Source organism: Daphnia carinata, chromosome 2, assembly GCF_022539665.2.
Source record: "Daphnia carinata strain CSIRO-1 chromosome 2, CSIRO_AGI_Dcar_HiC_V3, whole genome shotgun sequence".
NCBI lineage: Eukaryota > Metazoa > Arthropoda > Branchiopoda > Diplostraca > Daphniidae > Daphnia > Daphnia carinata.
In genome coordinates, this window is record NC_081332.1 from 4,408,990 (window position 1) to 4,431,175 (window position 22,186).

The window sequence follows — 22,186 nt, forward strand, 5'->3', positions numbered from 1 at the left end:
AAAAAAAAAATCGCGTTCTGATTGTTGTGCAGCGATAAACATCAGAATAGCTCCCTACGTGTCCCACACAAAAAGAGACGAGACATTTAAGTGGTTCGTTTCGCAAAAAAAAAAAAATAATAATAATAATAAGATTTAAAAAGAACGTAGGGTGTAGGGGGAGACCCCCACTCGCATAGGATCATCCAATCCTTTCTTAAAAATTCCCGTTAACCCTGAGGCGTCTGTCCCGTTCGTTTGGACAAACACATCCGACGAAAGGGAGAAAAAAAAAAAAAAAAAAAAAAAGAAGGAATAGAATAATAAAAAAAATAATAAATGTCTCACCTCTGTTCCTTGCACTTTGAGTTTCATGTGATCCTCTCGCGTCGTCTTGCCGTCCTTGCGCTTTTTCCAACAGTAGCCGTCGCGACGGTAGCGCACTTTCTTGCGCGAATATAACAACATCGAGCCACTTTTCGGTCTGAAAATTATACACCCAAATCAAAATAAAAGCACGATATTAAAACAAATATTTATCAAACTATCTGCCAATTTTTTAATTGAAAAAAAAAATAAATAAATAAATAAATGTTTTCATTGAGAAATAAATCACCTGATTTTGACTTCTTTGAAGAGCCATTCGGGATGACGTTCAAAGTTGATCAACACGGCGGCAATCTCCTGTACGATGTTATTCATTGTCCACGATGGCAGGGGATAGGCGGGGCAATCAACATAAAAAAAAAAAAAAAAAAGAATAAAGGAATTGAGTTTACGTTTTGTGACCAAACACTGACCGAATGGTCATCATTTTCGATCGCTATTGGACGACAGGCTGTTGAAGTGAGAAGGGGGGGGGAGAAGAAGTGTGTTAAATCCAGCGCTTTGAATGGACAAGCGAAGGCAGCAACTGCACACACCATGGAAAAAGGGAGGGGTAGGTTGACTAGGGTCATACTGTATATTGCATACAATGAAACAGGATAGAGGGGGGAGGAATGGGCCAATGTTCCATAACGGATGAAAAAAAAAATAAATATGTGAGAGGGACGCGTTAGAGCATGGCGCAAAGAGAGGGGAGGGAGTCAACCGGGTGTGTCCTTGTCCGGTATGCATATTATACAACAATGAAGCCATCAACCCTCCCTCCCCACTCCTCTCCATTCCGACACTTGAGAAGAAGTTCCAATGAGCTCGGAATGCGATTCATTGGAATTCTCCATCAAACGTTTTAACGAGTTTTCGGTTGTTGTTGTACTGAGAATGTTTAATGCGAGACCATTTTCTTCGGGGAGCGCGGATTTTAAAATAACAATAATGTAGGCACATACCTCATTGGTGTTCCAGCGATGCCTCTGTGTAGGGAAGTGTTCGGCCCTCGGTAGGCTCTCCAAGCTGGCGGGGAGATTGATGGGCGGATTCATCCCGTTGTCATCGCTCACTGTATAAACAAAACACAGGGAAAAATCAGTTTTCAAATTCAAATGAATTCATCACAATATATTTAAAAAAAAAAAAAAAAAATAATTAAAAAAAAAAAAAAAAAAAAAATTCGAAAGGATTAAAGATAAAAAGAAATGGGAAAAAAATCGTTTGAAACTCTTCTGCAAAGGGTTACGATCCCGACAGCGAACGCAAATGTTGTAACTTTCCAACGGTTTCGTGACAGTTGCAATGGCGAGTCCATTGTGCACGTTGTCGAACAACAACAACAAAGAGAGAGAAAAAAAAAAGAAATCAAAACGACTTCTTCCACCCTTTCGATTCTAATGTAAAAAGACAGTGACGGAATTTTCAGACAGATCGAAACAGACGGAAGGAAAAAAAAAACAAAACCAAAAACATACAACAACAACAACCCCCTTTCCCAGTAAAAAAAAAAAAAAAAAAAAAAAAAAATGAAAGAAAACAAGGGTCTTAACATTGAGAAATCCGGATCACAATGCGAATGGTGCGTGAGTTCACAACAATGTTTAGATTTTTGTTTCTTTTTTATTATTATTATTATTGTTCTTCCAGTTGTTCCGGCTGACTGAACCGTGTGAGTGGGGGCATCCCTTTTTTCTTTTTCTTTATTTAAAAAAAAAAAAAATACATTTCTCGTTTATTTTATTCTTTTTTTTTTCCTCCTTTTTCGTTTATTATTGATTTGCTAGTGAGAGTCTGAGGCTCTCCAACACGCACACGCCCTCCCCTCTCTCTCTTTCTTTCTCCCATCAAAGCTAACCCCGGAAACCCGCCCAGCTTATGTGTGGTGGTGGTAATAGTCTCAAACCCCCACAACCCGTCAAGGTATATAAATACTGGATACACATACTCACACACACACACAAAAACAAAAAACAAAACCTACATTCACCGCCCCTCCCTTTTGTCCACCTCCTCCTCCTTACCTTACTACTACAACCCAAAGAACAACAACTACCATTACTACTCGAGATGCCATCACGAAGAAGCCCAAGAATTATAACGAGAAAACGTGTGTCACGCGCTCAATGACATCGGGCCAAAAAAATTTTCAATTTCAACCTTATGCGACGTTGCCTCTTTTCGAAATCTACGGCCGGCGGTGACGACAACAACAACAACAACAAAAAATCAAACTTACAACGCGATTTGTTATTGTGATTGTGCAGTGCTGTTGCAGAAGCCGGTGATTTGTTGACAGCCGAACGTGGCAACGGGAAGTTTGACAACTTCATTCGGCTGTCGTCCCTCAGTTTACGTTGCGCCGTACGCGGAATCGTGAAAGACGAAAAACGATGTGCAACTAACGGGCACACATTGAACAAAAAACCGACACCGACAGAACACGTTCGACACTTTCAAAGCAACGCGCAATCGTTGTGTGTGTAAAGAAACAAGCACCGCTATGATTGTCTTGATTTCATAATCACGACAACCTCCTGGAATAAGAGCGTCGGTTCGCGCAAAACATAAGAAAAAAAAAAAAAGAAATTTAAAAGTTCCAAAACACGACGGCAAAGCAAAGAGTACCGTACCGGTCGGTGGTACCCGATCCAGTGCCTCGTTCCCGTCTCAACTTGTTTCGTTTCACGTTTACACACACAGACACACACACGCGCGCGCCCGGGGAGCTGGCGGAGGAATTGAAAGGAGGCCCATGCGCGGATCAGCGGGTGGGGTCTTCTTCGTTCCCAATAGACTACACACTGACACACACACACACACACACACACACACACACACACACACACACACATAGAGAGAAAGAGAAGCCTACTAGAGATGGAGGGATAGATGGGACGGCCCCAAATGGAAGAAAAGAAATCGAAATAAAAAAGTATGTAGAAGAAAAAAGGAGAGCCCAGCCATCGACTACTCTAAGACGACGGAGTGATCCGATTGCATTTGTTTCGAGTTGGCCACACACACACACACAAAAAAAACCCACAGATCTCCTTAGTTAGTTATTTACTTTCTTTTATTCTCATTCTCTGAAATTCACTTTTCTTTTGCCGGTCGGAAAGGCCATCCAACAAAAAAAAAAACTACACATGGCACAAGAAACGCTTGTGGCAACGCGGAAACGACTACCCACTCACAAAAGGCAAATGCCACATTTTTTTTCCACGTATTTCTGCATATCAAAAAGTGAGAACACACACACATTTTTTTTTTTTAAATCAATCGCGATATGCAATTGCAGCGTTCATTTTTCTTCCCCCCCCCTCCCACCGATATGGTGTGTGTTAGAAGAGCCTAAACGTGGATGACTTCGTTTCCTATTCTTCCGGCTGTGGGGTAAGAGCGAAAGGCGGGGCCGCACACGTCACAACTTGAAAGGGTTTCCAGCTTAATGGAGCAACCAAATAATAATAATAAAAAAAATAAATAAATAAACCGGAATCGAAGAAAAGGAGAGGCCTACACACAGCCCGCCTCGTTGACGGCTGGATAATTGCACGCATAGAAAATTTTCCAACCCGGCCGCCGTTGTTCCGCCATTTTCCCCTAATCCGTAAAAGCTCTACCAATGGCCACGAAGCCTTCCTCTGTAAGTGAAACTTTTTTTTTCCTCCTCCTCCAAAAAAAAAAAAAGAAAACGCAAATCTACTTTTAGTGAGCGGACTTTTAACCAGAAATCCCAAAACGAAAAAATACTAAAAGGATTAGAACAATAGAAAAAAAAAAATATTTGATAATAGCAAAAGGCGATTGATCAAACAAGTCAAAACAAATGGCGTCTTCTTTTGTTATTGGCAAAAAAAAAAAAAAGAAAAAAGAAAAGAGCGGAATGGAATATATAGAGAAAAGAGGAATTAAGCATTGAGACGATGTAATGGGAGAATCGGATTTACTTCCTGTCCAAGTACCTTGCTCCCCCCCCCTCCGTCCACGACCAAAGTGAAGAGGCTTCGAGCGTCAACAAATTAGACGCAATCGTGACTTTTAGTGTGAAGAAACCCCATGCGTTCCGCACCCGACAACAATAGGAGAACGAATGAAAAAGAAACTAACAAAGGCGAGAGATGACGACACACACACTTGAATCCCCCCCCCCCCCCCCCCCCCCCCCCCCCCCCCCCCCCCCCCCCCCCCCCCCCCCCCCCCCCCCCCCAGAAAAATACGAGAAATTAAAAACATCCTGCTGATTGTTGTGTGTGTGTGTGTGTGTCTGACAACAAATACAGAACACACCAAGTAATTAAATGGCGACAAAATAAATAAAGAATGGAGGAAAGGGAGGGATATAGCTAAGTGTAGTAGAATTGTGTGCCTCTCTCTCTCTCTCTCTCTCTATGTGTTGGAAGTGCGCGGAATAAATCAGGAGGGAACTTTATCCGCCAAGTAGTGCATTTCCTTTTTAAGAGGTGGAGGCAACAAAAAATAAAAAAAAAGCGGCCTGGAGAGAGAGAGACAGTAGAGAAACGGAACGCTGATGGAAGCCGACACGCAAACATCGCTTGTATGGTAATCGCGTGGTGGGTAGGAAAGGGAGAGACTACCCTCGTTCCGTGACGTGAGATTTATGATGACCGCCTCACCAATCAAAATGGCCGGATGGGGACGGGAGCTTCTATGTGTCTTTTCTGTCCACGCTCTCAACTCATTCCTCCATATTGCCCTAGCCTTTTCTACAATCGAGTATAACCCATCCGACACACACAACAATGTGCAGTGGATCCACATTACCATATAAACAAATTTTCGTTGGATTGAAAAAAACAAACAAACAAACAAACAAAAAAAAAAAAAATCAAAAAGGGGAAACCGACCTGATGGTTTGACGCCAACTGCTGGAGAACTGTCGACATCGTCCTGCGAGGATTGTCTGGAACACGATGGCTGTTCCACGATCTTGTTCTCAATGACTCCTTGTTCGCCAGTGTTCGATGGCTGCTGCTGGATCAGATTCATGTTTGGCGACGATAACTTCCCTCTTCTTCTTCTTGTCTAGTTTTGTGTATCACGCCATCTTCCAGCGACGCTCCATCTAAAAGCAAAAAAAAAATAAACATTGTCAGACCAAACAACCCCAATGTAACTTACAAAAATATGAATCAATAAAAAATGGCTGCCAACTACACAACAACATTTTCTAAGAATAACAAAATAAAATAAAAATCCCTCCCCTTTATTTTTTTTTTTTTCGTAAGGAAAGAGAGGGTGGATGACAGTTGTGCTAGGAAACGTCCAAACGTCAAGAGAAAAGCCTTCCAGCACGAAACACGCGTGATCTCTTGACTTCGATTTTTTTTTTTTTACTTCAGACCCTTTCTTCGTCACGAACGTCTTTCGTTCTTCCTCGTTTTCAATCAATTGGATGGGCCAAAAAAGAAACCCTACACTCTCATCAACCTCCCCTCTCTTGCCCACAGGATAAGGTGGAGGAAGAAGGCAATGGTTTTCCGAAGATACAAGAATCAATCGCGTTAACAGACACACACTTGTTCTTCCAACATTTCCGAATGGGAGTGACGGCCAGAAGTAACAACCAGAAAAAAAAAAAAAAAAAAAAAAAAAAAATGAGCCAAACCCATTGGCAAAAGTTTTTTGTTTTTGCCTCTTTTCCCCCTACCATAGACTTAAAAAAAAAAAAACACACAACATCGTTCGGAATGAGGTGATTCTTTTGTCTTTTTCCTCGAGTGCATTCAGCCATCCCCTCCCGCCGAGAAGATTGTTGTTGGTGTAGTTGATGATGGCCCTTGTATCAATAGAAAAAAAAAAAAGAAAATGGATCCTGCGAGAGAAAGAGAATGGCCAGTCGGTTTGTGTGTTTGTAAAAAAAAAAAAAAAAAAAGGGAAGGAGGGCACACACACACACGCGATTCGAAAATAGATTGATACATACGAGGTAGATATAGAGGCACTGTGCCAGGGAGCATCAGGCTTAAGCTATTTGTTTTATAAAAAAAAAAAAAATAATAATAAAAATAAAACGAAAATAAAAACATGGAGGTCGAGAATCATGTGGGCACTTAAGAAAGAAAGAAATAATGAATTAAAAGAATCTTTCGAGTGGGCGGGAATATCCGTCCATTTTGGTGGATGGGCGATATCACCTGTCACGGTCCAGTTGATTTGGATTCTTTGTGTCTCTTTAGGCGATCCGCGACGGAAACACAGTGGGGACGGGAACAAAAAAGAGTGACTACTTATTCTTCGCGAAAATCTAAACACGCTGAAGCAGTTGCAACGTATTTATAAAGAGTGTCTATTCAGGCGGGACCATTCAACCCAGGATTATGGCCGTTTGGTTAATCCTCATTGATTACTGGCCTATCTATTTTAACCGAATCCGGATCGATGGGCTCTACTATACAAGCACCTCCCACTGAGTGTGTCCTTGTGTGTGTGTGGCCACCTAAAGTTCCATATACTCTACGCTGAGAAAGAGATAAAGAGTCAGAGCGAGAGAGAGACGAGTAGCAGCAGCTAGCTCGCCGAGTAATGCAATTAACAAGCGGGGCAGCTGAATAAGACGGCGACGTCAGCAGCAGCACAGTGGCAACTCGTCTAACTTTTTTTTTACGGACACGAGTAAAACAGAACCAGTAAAAAGTCCCTCTCACACTTAGGTTATATTATAAGAGCGGTTTATATAGGGCTTGCCGGCTAGAAACGACCCATCACACGTTCCTGTAAGCGATTGCACGGCCAATGTTGAGTGGAGGATAACATGATCGATAAGCATGCAAGCACGAGTCCAAAAGCATGAGTACAATATAGAACGATACCACATAAAACATTTTTTCCCCTCCTTACCGTTCAAAAACTACTAGCATCAGCGGTTGTTTGATAAAACATAAGACCGAAGGCTACGAAATAACGATTTATGGCACTTGAGGGTCGTGCTGACGGGTTTCACCGTTCACAGCATCCAATTAGAATCCATAATATGGGCCAAACTGATGACACATATTAAAAGCCTATATCATTTGTTACACAGGCTTCAAACACTTCAAGTACTTGATTGAAGTTGAACTTGGGTCATGTTTGTACAAGTTGACACTATCGTTTTAAATTCTACCATGGCCAAATTCAACAATTTGTTACGATTAAAGTTCTCAGAGCCAATACACACCAGGAATCAGGTAACACATAATCAGGGAAGTAATCTAGAATGTGCTCTGTGACAATAACTGCGAACAAGTGCTTGCTGGAAATCGTGCAAAATGAAAGTTAGGTGCTAAAAGTCTTTTTCTTACCTGCTGATATGCTATTGTGTAATCAAACACTGCACTTCAATGAGGTCCTCTCGTTTTTTGCTTTTCAACAGATGACTCTCTTTTAAAACTCTGTCTCGTCTCGTCTCGACTACGACCTATCAGGCGGTGAATCGATCCACGTCTGTCTGTGAATATGAAATTATTTTCAGCCCACTCCGAGCATTCCGACTACAAAGAAGGGGGCCACAACATATACAAAAAAACAAGGTTCTATTTCTAACGGCTAAAAAGATCACACGCTCCACTTTTTTGTTTCAGTATTCTCTTTTTTACACTCGTCTTATCGACTGACAGATCGAGTTGGAATAAAATGGTAAATACACGTTGCGATTACAGCGCCAGAGAAGGCAACTAGCGGCAGACGATCGAAACACGACGGAAACATCCACACACCAAGACTCCAAGGGTAAATCAATAGTAGATTCAGCATTCTAGCCCAGTACAGAGGTTTTGTTCCCCAGTTTAGTCATATCTTTCATCCATTTCATGACAGGGACTCTTACGTTCTCGTTATAGGGGGAAGTCAATGGATTTGTGGGTAAAAGAGCCTTGTCCTAGTTCGACAAGAGGATCGATGGAGCGTTCCTCCCAGTCGACCAGAAAAACGAATATACGAGGAAGACGTTACGAAGCATGCATGAATGAACGATTGGGATGATTGAATTTTTTTTTTTTCTTTCTTTTAGCATCCAGTTATACATGTAGGTGAAAATTATTCTATTCGTGTCGTACGAAAGTTGAGGACCCAGTAAAACTCTTCTCTCGTGAAAGGAACAAAAGTTATATCTGGCAAATCTCGATTCGTCACCATTTATGGGTAACACGGACATGGTCCGACATGACATCACGCTCATATCTCTTTGGATTCCCGTCAACCACAACTTCTTGTCGACTCCCATTTTTTTTATTCATATTTCGCTTCTGGCTCGCCCTCCGCTTTCCCAAACGAAGAAGAGGCAAGCAAGCAACTCAAGTGACAGCTACGGTGGAGGCTCAGTTACTCATCCGCCTAATGTAATGTGCACAGACAAAAAAAAACTGGGTAAATCAAAACATGTAACATATAAATCACGCGCACACACAGAGAGAACGCGAACTGCTAATCCGGCAGTAACGCAATCCAGTCAAAACGACTATGCTGTGGGGTTAATGTTACTCTCTTCGCTCTAACAATAAAGGGAAAGGGAGGAGGGAAAAGATTTCCGACGACGTACTCGAAACGCACACTCAACACGGATGAAAAAGGAGGAGGGGGGATGAGAGTACAAGCGCTTGAATAAACCAAACAGAATTTGATCTTCATGATGCAGAAACTTAACAGACCGAGCTACTTTCCATTTGCAGGATTCATCTCGCACCGCTCAGCAGATGCAACATCGACCTAGTGTATAAGATGAGACTAACAAAGATCTTTCTTCTTCTTTTCTTCTTATGAACGAGCAGTAAATGATGGGTTAATTATGAGGGAGAAACAGATTGGAGATGAGTTTCATCTTCAACGAAATAAATCGGGCTTTTTTCTCGTCATTTTCAGCAACGCGTTTCGTAGAGGCCACTACGTCCGATGTAACGCACCCATTTGATAACGTCGTGGTCAGAATAGTTCAACTTGGGCTCAAAGACTTTCAAGTATCGGACTTTGAAGCCGGATGGTGCAAATGGAACCTACGACAAAAAATGCAAGCATGGATACAATCGAAAGCCTGTGACATATTTCAGAAAATACCTCAAAATTCATGGAAATAGGGGGTCGAGTCCACTTTTTCTTCGTATCGGTTTGCAAAAGCTCAATTTCAGCCGAAAGTTGTGATTCCTTCATACCACCCATCCGTTTGATCCTGTAAATATCAACACCAAAGTTTAATACCAACTCCCAACGTTTGATCTAAAGAGAAGTTTAAAACCGACTTCCAAACGATGGCGTTCTCAGAAGCTTTGTACTTGGCTTTGCCTTTCATGCACAACAGTTGAACGCCAGACGTGTTGAGCGGCGTTGGAATGCGTATTTCGATTTTCTGTGCCAATAACGAAGGTTTGAAGTTGGACTTGACAACCACTTTGACTTCCATCTTTGTCCGTCCCACTTCACGCACCAACGGGATAACTCGAAAAGGTAGCGAAATATCTTTGGTCGTTCGGTACCTGGAACAAAAAGGAAGAAAAGTTTCTTGTAAAATTCAAAGAAAAAGATCTTCTGCAAACAGAAAGGTCACTGACCTCATAAGCTCGAATTCTCCGTCAGGGGGGATAAAGCTAATCGAGTGCTCAGTCTCGAACTTTGACAACTTGACACACTGGTGAAACTGACAATCATCAATGACAATGGCCGTCTTGCCGGTGCGAGCAGCCGAGTCATCTGCCGATGGTTTGCCCTTGGCCTCCATGATGATTTTGTCGTTGATGCCAAATTTACATTCGGGCATGCCTGACAAGTATGATTTCATCACTACTTTGCCAGCCACATGGGCTGAAAGTACTTGACCTTGAGGTGACATCAGTAGGTTGACGTACTCCAGTACATCAAGGAAAAGCTCATTTCGTCGGTACTTGATTCCTTCGCGGCGCCAGCCAATTTGGCCTGTCACCTGTAATGTTTTCGATGTGTTAATTCTGATGCACTTTGGTAATTTTTTATTGAATAGTAACTCTCTACCTGAGATGTAATCTGGGCCTGTTCTTCTTTTGTTTGCGTCCGAATGCCTTGCTGAGTAATGAATGTCTTTAGTACACCAGTATCAGTATTTTGGGGATAGCCAAAGTCAAGAATTTCTTAATGTCATACAAGAGAATAAGTTATTACTCATCTTCTAAAAATATGATTGCTTTTTGCTTACCATCCAGAAGCTCATAAATCAGAACAAAATTGTTCTTGATATTTTCCTCTGACACCTTGCCAAAGTATGACTGCATGCAATCAGTAACCTTCAAGAGGAATTCGAAGACCATGGATGCATTGACATTCTGTTTTGTTACGGCTGCAACCCATATGTTGGCACGCTGTTCAACAATAGGAGACAGTACATTGAACTCTGGGCTTAAAACGTTAAAATATCTTTAGATATGAAATGAATTATACCTTGACATGGAAGAAAGATGTTCGGGCAATGTTAGTGACAGGTGATCTGACTTGCTGTCTTGCATGAATAACATTGACTCGGAAAGCATCTACTGCATTCCTGCCAATGTCATCACGGTAAACACGGGATATTAGGACCTCTCCTTTGTGATTGTAGATGAAAAGGCCTCCAATCATGATGAAATCTTGAAGTTTGCAACAAACCTATGAGGAGGAAAATAGCTATATAGTTATACATGTCAGACAACACAGCAGGTACACAAATAGATGATATATCTTTGATACAAGGGGATCTATCTTTGTCAATACAGAGTACATAAGAGGAACTAGACAACCCACTCTGAACACATCAGTTATCTAAGGTTGCCATGCACGCACGGATCTTTTGATTATTGCACAGGATATCCCGACTAAACACCGGTGGCCTTTGGTATTCCAAGCAACGCCTCCCAATCGACTCACGCATTACCCAATGGAACCACCGTTTTCAATTTCTTTTCTTACCTTGAATCAAGGCAATTTTTTGCCACAAAAAAAAAACAAAAGTGAATAGTATATTACCTCAAAGACGCGTCACCAGTCCGTTTTTCCTTGTCTCTGATTGAATATTAAATTTCGATTAATAGCAGACTTGTGCTGTCACTTCAGAGCGAAATGACAGTAACAGTACTAACAAGAAAGACGATCCATATGACAGAAAACAGCTGAAGTACGCAAAGCGCTTAGAGCGCCACATTCGAACGTTTGGTGGCAGAGTACTACAGAGCGAGCGAATTTCAAATTCGCGCTTTATTTCTTCGTTGCCTTACATGTTTATGTAATCTAATTACTTGTCGAGCGATTAGGAATAAATTTATGATTCAGTTCAATTTTAGTATATTTAAATTATTAATATAAGGTCGAATTACACTATAAACGAAGATTTTCTTTCCATAAGAAATTCAAAATTGTGTAGCTGTTGTTTTGTTAATATGAGCGTTGAGTATTTTCTGATCATGTAGTTGATATATATATATATACTTTGTTCAGTGATGGTCGTGAGAATTACTGTAATAGAGGTGCACCACCCAGAAAATACGTGATAAGAAATGACAAAGATTAACTTACTGTAAATCATCAACAAACTATAGACAGAAAAATACAATGAGTCAAATTACAGTCAGATTTTGGGCAAATATAACACATATCAAGTTCTGGTTGTATGAGAGATAAGCGAGATGAACTAATTCTAGAACATTTTCCGTGCTAATTTCCATTTGATTGGTTGCCGCCTTCCGCAGAGGATGCGCCGCGCATAGCATCGATCTTGGCGCAAATCTTCAACGCCGGTCCCAATTTCATGGACATGGCCGACATCAAATGATCTGCTTTCAACAACATAAGAGCTTGGCCATCAATTTCCTGCATGGCGAAATCCTCAGCGTAGTCAGCGCAACCAGTTAGACTCCGCACGAAATCAGCTACCTCGGTAACCTAATTCAATTGGCAAAAATGAATGTTTTGGTTTTTAAGTTTGCTATTGTACTAATAACTTACGCTCCATTTAGCAGGATTGGTTTTGCATTCCGGTTTCGGCTGTTGAGTTGGGGTTTGCGGAAGAGATGTTGTAGGGGAACGCGTTTGCTGTGCAGCTAGAGCCAACAACTCTGCGTCCAAACTGCTATCTTCCTTATCTCCTGAAGGTGCAAAATTAGTTGTCGGGGTTGTGCAAGGAGGAACTGTTGCAGCCGATGGAGGAGCCAATTTGTTTATGTCAATTGTTATTGAAGCAACTGGTGAATGTGTCGTTGATGTCGCTGTTGTCAGCAATCCACCACCACCGGCTGATTTTGCTCCCTGGCCGTTAGCAGTTGTCGTTGTCGAAACAGTTTCTTGTTGTTGCTGATATTGCGATTGTACGGTTACTACTGCCGGAGTAGCATTAATTGCAGGCCTATTATAAAAATTAATGAATAAGATAAATTCAAACAGCAAATGAGGCAAGTATGATGCAAGTACTTTTTCGCGCAAGCTGTGGAACAAAAGCGTTTTGAGCGGCGTGATTTGGCGACAAAATCCATTTTTCCACATCCCTCGCATGTTGCCATTGTAGCTCCTTTAGGAGTTGACATTTGCTGGAGTTCGTTGGTTATAGTTGTGGCAGGTGGCTGAGGTGCCAATGGCGGAGACTGATGGTTCTCTGTGGGTTGTTCCACATGGAGTTTTTTCTCTGTAAACAGGATAACGACGTCAGATTAATTAATAATGTCGACATAAACATCGGGAATCTATGTTCTTACTTGGAGGTTCTCCATCCAATTTGAAATTGTTTTCGTTATTTCGATGGCCATTGCAGCGTGTTAAAGATTCATTCGGATGGAATCGACCGACAGGGAAAGGTTCCGATGACTCTTGGATTACAAAATCACCCAAAACATGCGTCAGTATTTGGGGCCGGACAACTGCTTGAGGCAAATTGGGTTCCTTCTTCTCACGTAACGCTGGAGAATGATTCGTTATATGGTTTTCATTCTGTTGGCCGGTGCCATTCACTTGAGATGCTTCTTTTTTCGCCGGAACATCTTCCACAGATGAAGTTGGTGTAGGAGCGGAAGGAACGGGAATAGGCTCGGCTGGTGTCCGAGGAGATTGTTTCGGTTCTTCCACTTTTTCGGCCGTGCTGAGTAGAGGTGTCGATGGTTGGCGAGCGGGTGATGGAAGTGGAAATTGGGGTGCTGGAGATGCTGAAACGGTCACTGTAACTGGCTGTAAAGGAGGCATAGCCATTCGTGGTCCCTGAGTGGAAATGGTGATAGGAGACGATGATGGAGGTACTGCGTGAGTCATACTAGCCATAGCGGAAAGAGGTGCAGCTGGGCCAACGGTGATCAACCCACCTCCCAATGGGGCAGACATTCGGGATGCTGAAGTCACGGTTGGGTTGGTAATAAAACAAGTCGTAGACTGGCTGCTAGACATTGGCATATGAATATTTAATTGTCCTTGCTGATGTTGTGCAAGATCCCCATTCATCGTTTGGAAATTATTCATAGGCGTGGCGGATCGAATGTTATGCGTTCCTGTCATATTCATTGGATATACTGTAGATCCTACAGGAATAGTCAAGATTTGTGGATGTTGTTGATCCGTTTTCTCGTTCGAAGTCATATTGACTTGGTGGGGATGAGGTGCCATAGCTATTAAATTAGGAGGTTGGCCGGCATGATGCTGTTGTGGAGGCGCCGGGGCAATCGGTTTATAGCTGGAACGAACCGCATGCGTAGTTGTTGTTGTGGTGGTAATCGGGCCGAAGGATGCAGATGAAATACACGGAGGTATCTGCATCAATCCTGGCTGTTGTTGGGATTGTTGCGGGATCACCTGCTGGATCGTAGGTGCAACGTTTTGCATTGGCTGTTGGGTAGGCATTGGAGCAGGAGACATCATATTTTGTTGTTGTTGTTGCTGTTGCTGAGGGGCACTCTGCGTAGTGGTGGTTACGCTGTTAGAAGCAGCAGACGATGTGGCCGCCGAAGAAGCTACTGCCATGACTGGCCTGGAAATAAAAATGCGCATATTAAATAAAAGTTTCAATTAATTTGAAGTATTGATTTTACTTGTTCATTTGGTACTGAAGTTGCAGCTGATGTTGCTGATGTTGCTGTTGTTGTTGCTGCTGCTGCTGCTGCTGTTGTTGTTGTTGTTGCTGCTGCTGTTGTTGTTGCTGCTGCTGTTGGTGCTGTTGCTGAGCTTGCTGCTGGTCGTTGATGGCTTGCTGAAATTGAGCATGCTGATTTGCATCCAGAGTTTGTTGGGTCACTTGTTGAAAAGCTGGAAGTGACATGAGGGTCGGTTGCTGGTGCTGTTGCTGATACTGCTGAATCTGGAAGGAATTTTGCATCTGGAACTGTTTGACGAAAGACTAAATTTGATGGAAACCCTCGGGAAAATTGATTAATTTATTACCTGTTGAGCAATGAGTTGCTGAGAAACAGCATGCAGTTGTTGATGTTGTTGTTGCTGCTGCTGCTGCTGTTGTTGTTGCTGCTGTTGTTGAAGCTGAAGTTGCTGCTGTTGTTGTTGTTGCACCGGTTGTAGTAGAGTCTGCTGAGCTTGCACAACTGTAGGCGCTACTGGTCGCGGCTGATTTTGCGGAGGTCGTCCAACTTTCTTTGTCTTTCCCTGCAAAAACGAAAGTTGGTCATTACAGCCAAAAAAAATTATTCGAAAATAGTTACATACAGCAGGTCTAGGGTTTCCAGTTTGAGCACCAGTGGCCGTGCCTGTTGCAAAAGTCTGATTAGACATTGATGAGGCTGGACGAATCGGTGTCGGTGTCGTAGAAGTTCCAGACGAGGACGGTAATATCGTCGATAACGGTCGTGTACCGCCTGCTTTTGATGGAGTCTCAGTTCTTGGTTTAATAGCTGGGGTAAGGGCAGAAACAGGTTGCGGTGGCGCTATTGATTTTGAACAGAAAAAAGCCATCAATATTTAGAGCTAAAGTATCATTATCAAAGCAATATACCTGCTTGCGCAGTGATTGTTGGCTGAGGTGCGGCTTGAAAAAACATTCCGTCAGGCTGGCCATGTTGTCTGATTATTATAGGACCTTGTTGGCCTCCAATACCTCCTGAAGTCGCGAACTGGTAAAAATTCGGAGGTAAAAATCCTAAAGATTGTCCCATTTGCGAGCCCTTTGATGTTAAAAGAAATTATGAAAATGAACGTAAGGAATATTAGTATAATGGCTTACCTGCATTTGACTTATGATCTGCATTGGTTGCATAGGTCCACCAATTTGCATAGGTGCAGAGTTGGCTTGTGAGGTAACAATTTGTGGCTGTGGTAGCATATTAGTTGCCTGGCTTACTGAAACAGTTCCACCAGGCATATTATTTTTATTGACATTTCCAACTGTAGATGCCATGACTGGGGATTTTGGGGGCATGCCATTGACAACTTGAAAATATGGCTGTTGCTGTTGTTGCTGCTGTTGTTGATTCTGCTGATAATTTGTTTGGAAAAAAGTAAGAATAAAATTTTTCAATATTTTTGGCTTACATTTACACTTACTTTATTCATTTCATTTGGTTTTGTTTGTTGACCCTGCTGAGTGTAGTTGCCAGCTTGGGTGTTGGTGATCAACGGTCCAATAACCAAAGTTTGATTGTTTGATGTTGGAATGCAACCATTATTTCTTGCATTGTTGAAAAACTGAAGTATTGCATTGTTATCTAAGTTCAATATATCATTTGAAAATGAATCTGGAATGCAAGCACAACTACGGTAGAGTTTATACCATTCTGGTGACTTTTTATCATATTGTTGCCAGTAATCTGAAGGTGTGGAGTTAACTGTCCAGGCTGAAATGGTTTCCCAGCAGCAATTACCTAAATAAAAAATTTATATGAAACTTTAAAGAAAATTGTCACTTAAACCGTATGTCTTGTATGCCCATGCACGATTCAAAACTAAAGCGAAAAACCAGACCATAAATGACAATTGTGGGAAACACACACCTGAATAGGTTGTCCGAAATTGGTTGACTGAATGAGAATAGACAAAAGAAATTTGTCAAAATCGGCACAACATAAACACTGTCTTCTTATTTAATTTTCATGGATATTATTATTTTTGAAGATTCAAAAAGTCCCGTCGGTTAACGTTAACTTTGAGAAACTGGTTTGAAATCATTTGTCGCCAGATGGCTCTACATTCTTTTTCTGTTTTGTTTTTGTTGCTCCCCAATACAAGTCTGGTTCTGTTCCAGTCTTACCGCATTTCCCGCAACCCGTATCTACGTGATTCTTAAATCCATTTGTTCATGAAATAATTACCTGGATTGTCTGATTGACACCCGTCGGTTGCAAAGAAATGTTCCCGGGCATAAGGAATTGCTGTCCCTGGGCATTGCTGTACAACTGTTGTAAATAGGGTAGCTGCTGCTGAATAACCTGAACCTGTATGTGAATTATAGATGTTTTTTACGGCTTTCAAAGACGTCATTTCTATAGTGATTCAGACCTGAGGCATTGCTCCAGAGGACATAACCGGATGACCCATTGATTGTTGAAAGCCGGCAGCATTCATACTCGTCATCGTCATGCCGGCCATACCGTGGTTGGCCAGAGAAGGCATCATTGAGTTCATAGCCGACATATTGATCGTACTCATCGCTGACGGATTCATGGTCATGGCAGCATTCATACCGCCATTCATCGGAGAAGGGTTCGCTCCTCCCCCGGGTTGCGTTTGCGGGCCACCAGGAGACGGACCAGGTGTGTTCCCTCCCTGTTGTTGTTGCTGTTGAGGGCTGGCCATCAGCTGCTGCTGCTGTTGTTGTTGAGGACTAGCCATAATTTGTTGCTGGAACACGAACTAGACAAAACATCAAAGTATTAATACCATGTTCGTGAATTAGGAATATATTTTCCCTATATAACCATTCATTTCTATTTTTATTATGAAATAACTTATTTCAGAAATATGAAGTTCCAATGCAAATTATAGCCCCCGGGTAACTAAGAATCCCATGTTTCAAGTCTCAGGAAATCCATGTTTGAACATGTGATTTTTTTTTCTCCCTTTTATCCCACTCTCTTGATCAAACATTTCAAACTACTACGAATCTACTGCACGGACGCAAGAGGGTTTCAAATGTGGATACAATGGACAATGGCAAAGTTTAGTCCGGTGTCATGTGGATCCGTTCTCAGATTGGATTCAGTCGGAGAGAAAGAGAGTGAGCGCGCTATAGCGTAGCACAGGGCGTGCTGAGCGTACTCAATATAGCCGAGGCCCTCGCTACGTCTATACACAAAAGAGGGGTGCATAAATGTGCATCGAAGGGATGAAGGACTGAAGAAGGGAGGGGAAAAAAATTGGTTGGTAGGGGGCGCAATGTCTGTAGGCTTCGAGAAAGCCGAGTATAGAAAGAAAAGGCCGTTTTTGTGTGCATGTTATTTATGATATAGACTATATACTTGAGCGGGGATTTGTGTTGGACCCATGGGCGATTGCATGGCCTCGACAACGGAAGATGGCGCGGACTGGGCGGAACTTTGATTCGATCCAGGACCGACAGGCACCACCGTCGGGGTTCCGCTGGGAACAGCCGTTGTCGACGAAGATTCCGACTCGTTCTTGGTCGATTCACTCATTTTTATCCCTCCTTACTTAATCAGTCATTCAAAGATTCCTGTGGAAAATTTAAAAAAAGGAAACCAAATTATTAGTGAGTTTCAGCAACACTATAGTCGGTCCGCGGTTGCCGAACCCAATGTTCTAACGGTCGTGTGGGGTGGGGAAGCAGGCGAGTCGGGCAGTCGGGCTTCCCGCATATAGCCGCAAGGGCGAAAGACAGAGCAAAAGGGAGACGGATGATGAATACGTTGATGAAAAAGGCAAGATACTACACAGACACACACACAATACTCACACACATACACACGCACAAAACGCGAGGGGAGGGAAGGAGTTGGATGTAGGCCACCATTCGGGACAAGAAGGGACAAGAGACCCCCCCGACTGGAGGCCTTTTCGAATTCAGTCGGACCAATCACAAGCGAGAAGGGGTGGGAGCTATCTCTGCAGATGGCGCTAGTGTAGTGGCGCGACTGAAGGCACACACAAAAGAAAAAGCAGTAAAAGCAAAAAAACTTCGATCAATAGAGAGACGGGCCAATGACAGGCCAAGCGAGGGGCGGTCATTTTCCCCCCTTCATATCTTTCACTCCTGTCACACACATTCTACACCACGCTGCATTCTCTTCAGTCCACCACGCAGATTTTTATGAATGCTAATAAAAAACGGTTATTTTTCCCCCCCCCCCCGCTTTTTCGTGCGTATATTGCTTGGGATTGAAGTGCGAGATCGGAACAGCTGCGACATTGGCCCTCCCTCGACCCGAAAAAAAATGAAAAAGTTATTCAGTGTGAAAACAACAACAAAAAATGATGGGAGATTAAAGATAAATCCTCAGACTCGATGGTAAAAAAATTATAAAAAAAAACTCGATTATTAAACGAGAAAAAGAAGGGAAAAAATGGTGCCACAAAAAAATTTCTTTCCTTTTGTGTGCAACAAAAAGGAAAAAGAAGGGAAGATGAAAAGACGGAAGAAGAAGAAAGAAAGAGAAAAAAAGAAACCCTCTTGGGAGAAGCCGGAATAAGAAGGGAAAAGGAAAACATCCATGTCAAAAGAGCTCTAGCTCCCTCCTATTGGCTTGATTGCACTAACACACACACGCGCTGCCCCGTTTCCCTCGCTCAGCTACACCACGCGCCAGCAAGAATCAGTGCTCGCATTGGGGATTATTTTTAACTAGATGGCACTGGAATTAATGACATTCGATTTCTTTTCAACTAAATACACCGTGGTGGCCTATCGCTATTCCATCCATGTGGAAGCATAACATTAAAATGAAACATAACACCTCTCTAGACAGTGGTGCCTGATAGCAGTGGGGATCACTTAAAGAGCAGATAACACTCTGGTGTTTGTTTTTGACTGCCAAACTGCTGAGGGCGAAATGTTTCGATTTCAAAATAAATTACCTTGGTTACTGTGTGTATCCAGATGATGATAATCCGAATCGTATTGTTTTATAACTTGTGGAATAATTTCGTAGAAATAATAGTTTCAACGGTTCAGTAAATGTTAGCACTAAATCCCGGTTGCAATTTTGGCTTGATTCAGAGTATTTGTGTGAAGTCTCTGCGTAGCAGCGGTGGCGTTTGGTAACGTTTCTATTTTCAAGCCAAAGCAACGGCTACACACTGGGAGAGTCACTCAATGTCGTTAACACGCACAAGCAAACACACACAACTTGGATTCGACTGTAGCTGGGGGGCTGTGCTCCCTGGCTGTGCGGGGCCAAATGACTGTCTGACGGCCTTCGACGGACGCGACGGCGCTAGTGTCGTTGCGCGCAGGAAAAAAGCTCGATTCTCCAAAAACTGAAAGCCAATGGCAGGGCGCTCTTGGTGTACTCTGATTGGCGGACACACTGCTCAACTACCCGCCCATGGGAAAATGGGGAACAGTGAACGATTAAGAACTTCAGGGCGGGACTTGCTGTATAGAAGAGCCAAATGTGATAAAACTTTTTTTTTTCTCTCTCTCTCTCTCTTATCCTTTTTTGTTTTTCTGTTGCCCGTTCGTGCCTGTCTGCCATCGGGCTGTGCCTTCCTCTTTCTTCGAATGAAAAATGGGTTTTAAGGGCCGCGGTTTTAACACTGCCGCTGTCTGAAATGGAAAAAGAGGGGCCGGACTTTACATCAAAAGCATCTTATGGCTTCCTATGACCAAGAAGAGCCTGAGACAAAAGAACCCCTGTGGCTTTTCTCAAACAATAGTTTTACTTATCCCAACACATATTGAGAAAGTTTCTTTTTGTAGCGACCCTGGATCTTCGAATCGTCGTTGATCATGAATGAAATCTACGAAGCCATATTCATGTAAAAGAAAACGAAATTCGATACGTTGATCCTTAAGGATGTATAATATACTCGAATTCGACTGTCGAAGTAACTTAACACTTTTTGAACTGATGTGGCGTCATAAGGCTAGACGGTACAGTGTTCAAATTGATGTGGGGTGCAGGGGTGAGAAAAGAGGATGGTATTGAATGGATATGAAAAAAAAGAATCCAATAAGTCCGAGTTTTGGAGTGGCTCTGCTATTAAATGTGGGAGGGAGGAACCCCAATGTCTCCCTTTCTCTCGCTTGTCCCCCCATATTTCAATGGTTGGAAACCAATTATTTACCAACGGCCAATCGTAGGGCGACAGATGGGGCTGGTACCCGTTGCTTAGCAACCTTCGAGCAATTTTTTCGACTTTGCCGACTTTTCGATTTTTCTCGCTGAGCAGCTTTTTCTTTCTCTTATTTTTTCAAAAATCATCCCAACGACTGTTTTAAAAACGCCAAGAAACATAACGTTGGGTCGGATGCGCTATAAAACAACGGCTGTACGTGATAACCAAATCATTGAGAATTTCGCATAATTTTGAAGTTCCTATCATTACACACCATCTAACGGCAAAAAAAGAAAACGCTTTTCTTTGTGCATATTTTGAATCCCAAAGAAAATGGAGAAAAAGATGGGCAACGATAAACCACAACATTCGTGACACGTTTGCTTGAAACAACATTACTGTCATTCTAGGGAAATTAGGAGATCTCTATCTAAAGAGCAAAGATCGTTAAAAAAAAAAAAAACTTCAAAAAATACTGAAGGCAGAAGAATTTTAAAAAAGTAAACGAAAATTTCATAATTAAATACATCCGAAGTCCCTATCTCACGAATTTTAACACATTTTAGTAACTGATCAGTTTACTGTACGAAATCGTTAGCAAATCACGATTACAAATTAGTTAATAAAAAATTACTCTTTGATTCAAGAAGCGAGCAATTGGTATTAGGACGCGCGGACAGATGGCGTTTAGCGAAAATGGCGCCTGAATTTCTTTGTTTGGATATGCAAAGACATTTGAACTACTCGCGCATCATGGGCCATAATTAAAAAAAATAAGAATTGGTTTCGTTAAAAAGAAACGAATTATAAAACTGCGGCTTGCGTACTTGGATGTTCGAATTTGGAAGAAAAGGGGCTTTCCCTTTTTCCCACAACGGAAAAACCCAATCAGAATTGCAAAATGGAAAATAATAAATAAACTTAGGTCTACTTTGAAAGTTTCCATTTAACTGCCAACAATTCCGCTTACATAACAAAAAGTATATATCATATACTAAAGCACCAAGAGTAAAAAGAAATACATTAGTAGATAAAGACATAAGCGGAATAATTGGTCGCGAAACCCAAAAACAGGGTGTAATGGGAATCCCCATTAAATCCTTTGACTACCCATTGTAAACGCAATGAAAGTCTCTGGTAATACAGATCCAGCCTATTTGAAGTTCTCGCTATTACTTTAAACACCTTCACGCCACGCGCAAGTAATTTTCCAAAACAGCTGGTATCGTCGGAAAAAAAAATGTCAATTCAGTCGATGATCAATTGAATACTTCGAGATGCTTTTGAATTGAAATTAATCCCTTTGTTATTGTAAAATAAAAAAAATAAGGTGCTACTATGGACTGCTTTTCCATACCAACCCGATAAATAAAACACATTGCTACACACCAATGCGCTTCTTAATTATTCGTTCCCGCCTTTGAAAATGGCGGTAGACACTTGGCCTCCCAAAAATCGATTCATTGTAGAGCAGTATCGATCGTCAAGCTTCCTGTTGTCAAATACCCTCAAGGGCTATTAAACACAGCTAGCCCCGCCCAGTAAGGCATCCTATTGGTCCTTTTATTAAAAGGAAAGAAAAAAAATACGAAACGTGGTTTGTTCCAGCCGTGTTTTATTAATGAGCCCGAGTTGCCCCTTTTGCGTCTGGACGAATGAATAACTTAGAATAAATCGTGTCAGGAATGAA

General features: G+C 42.1%; 3 protein-coding genes across 6 annotated transcripts in view; all 3 read right to left on the reverse strand.

Moving 5' to 3' along the window:
* The window catches only part of LOC130686797 (calmodulin-binding transcription activator 2-like), a 38,363-nt gene extending 30,341 nt beyond the window's left edge, over positions 1-8,022 (reverse strand). For all 4 annotated transcript variants that reach the window (XR_009420565.1, XR_009420564.1, XR_009420563.1 and 1 more), the window contains exons 1-5: positions 7,659-8,022; positions 5,223-5,440; positions 1,314-1,423; positions 596-663; positions 328-463 (exon numbers count right to left, since the gene is read on the reverse strand). Coding sequence is in view for 1 of the 4 variants with exons in the window: in XM_059494183.1 (XP_059350166.1) it covers positions 328-463; positions 596-663; positions 1,314-1,423; positions 5,223-5,364 (456 nt within the window). In the remaining 3 variants the exon portion in view is untranslated. The remainder of the gene's footprint in view (positions 1-327; positions 464-595; positions 664-1,313; positions 1,424-5,222; positions 5,441-7,658) is intronic.
* A 1,184-nt stretch (positions 8,023-9,206) lies between these two features.
* Positions 9,207-11,453, reverse strand: LOC130686785 (AP-2 complex subunit mu). The gene is made up of 8 exons (XM_057509943.2): positions 11,317-11,453; positions 10,756-10,959; positions 10,514-10,676; positions 10,333-10,448; positions 9,897-10,264; positions 9,588-9,821; positions 9,406-9,517; positions 9,207-9,344 (listed from the first exon to the last, which is right to left on the reverse strand). Exons 2-8 carry the CDS (start codon positions 10,930-10,932, stop codon positions 9,210-9,212), a joined length of 1,305 nt encoding a protein of 434 aa, XP_057365926.1. The 5' UTR covers positions 10,933-10,959; positions 11,317-11,453; the 3' UTR covers positions 9,207-9,209.
* Positions 11,454-11,789: 336 nt separating this feature from the next.
* LOC130686798 (polyhomeotic-like protein 2) lies at positions 11,790-19,626 on the reverse strand. The gene is made up of 16 exons (XM_057509960.2): positions 19,294-19,626; positions 17,721-17,935; positions 16,762-17,115; positions 16,575-16,697; positions 16,257-16,283; positions 16,037-16,127; positions 15,811-15,971; positions 15,491-15,742; positions 15,263-15,431; positions 14,977-15,194; positions 14,701-14,916; positions 14,352-14,641; positions 13,035-14,290; positions 12,754-12,964; positions 12,292-12,688; positions 11,790-12,228 (listed from the first exon to the last, which is right to left on the reverse strand). The coding sequence occupies exons 2-16, from the start codon at positions 17,895-17,897 to the stop codon at positions 12,001-12,003; spliced, it is 4,170 nt and encodes a 1,389-aa protein (XP_057365943.1). The 5' UTR covers positions 17,898-17,935; positions 19,294-19,626; the 3' UTR covers positions 11,790-12,000.
* Between the last annotated feature and the right edge of the window lie 2,560 nt (positions 19,627-22,186).

Bases quoted from the DNA above. Each gene is read 5' to 3' on its own strand.
- LOC130686785 (XM_057509943.2), bottom strand. From the start codon at position 10,932: ATGATTGGAGGCCTTTTCATCTACAATCACAAAGGAGAGGTCCTAATA. The intron at 10,449-10,513 runs GTAAGCAAAAAG...TATGACATTAAG, and splicing joins GATTTATGAGCTTCTGGATG to AAATTCTTGACTTTGGCTAT. The intron at 10,265-10,332 runs GTAGAGAGTTAC...AAAACATTACAG, and splicing joins AGGCCCAGATTACATCTCAG to GTGACAGGCCAAATTGGCTG.
- LOC130686798 (XM_057509960.2), bottom strand. From the start codon at position 17,897: ATGAGTGAATCGACCAAGAACGAGTCGGAATCTTCGTCGACAACGGCT. The intron at 17,116-17,720 runs GTATATAGTCTA...TGTTTTGTCTAG, and splicing joins CAACACAAATCCCCGCTCAA to TTCGTGTTCCAGCAACAAAT. The intron at 16,128-16,256 runs GTGTGTGTTTCC...TTTTTTATTTAG, and splicing joins ATTTCGGACAACCTATTCAG to GTAATTGCTGCTGGGAAACC.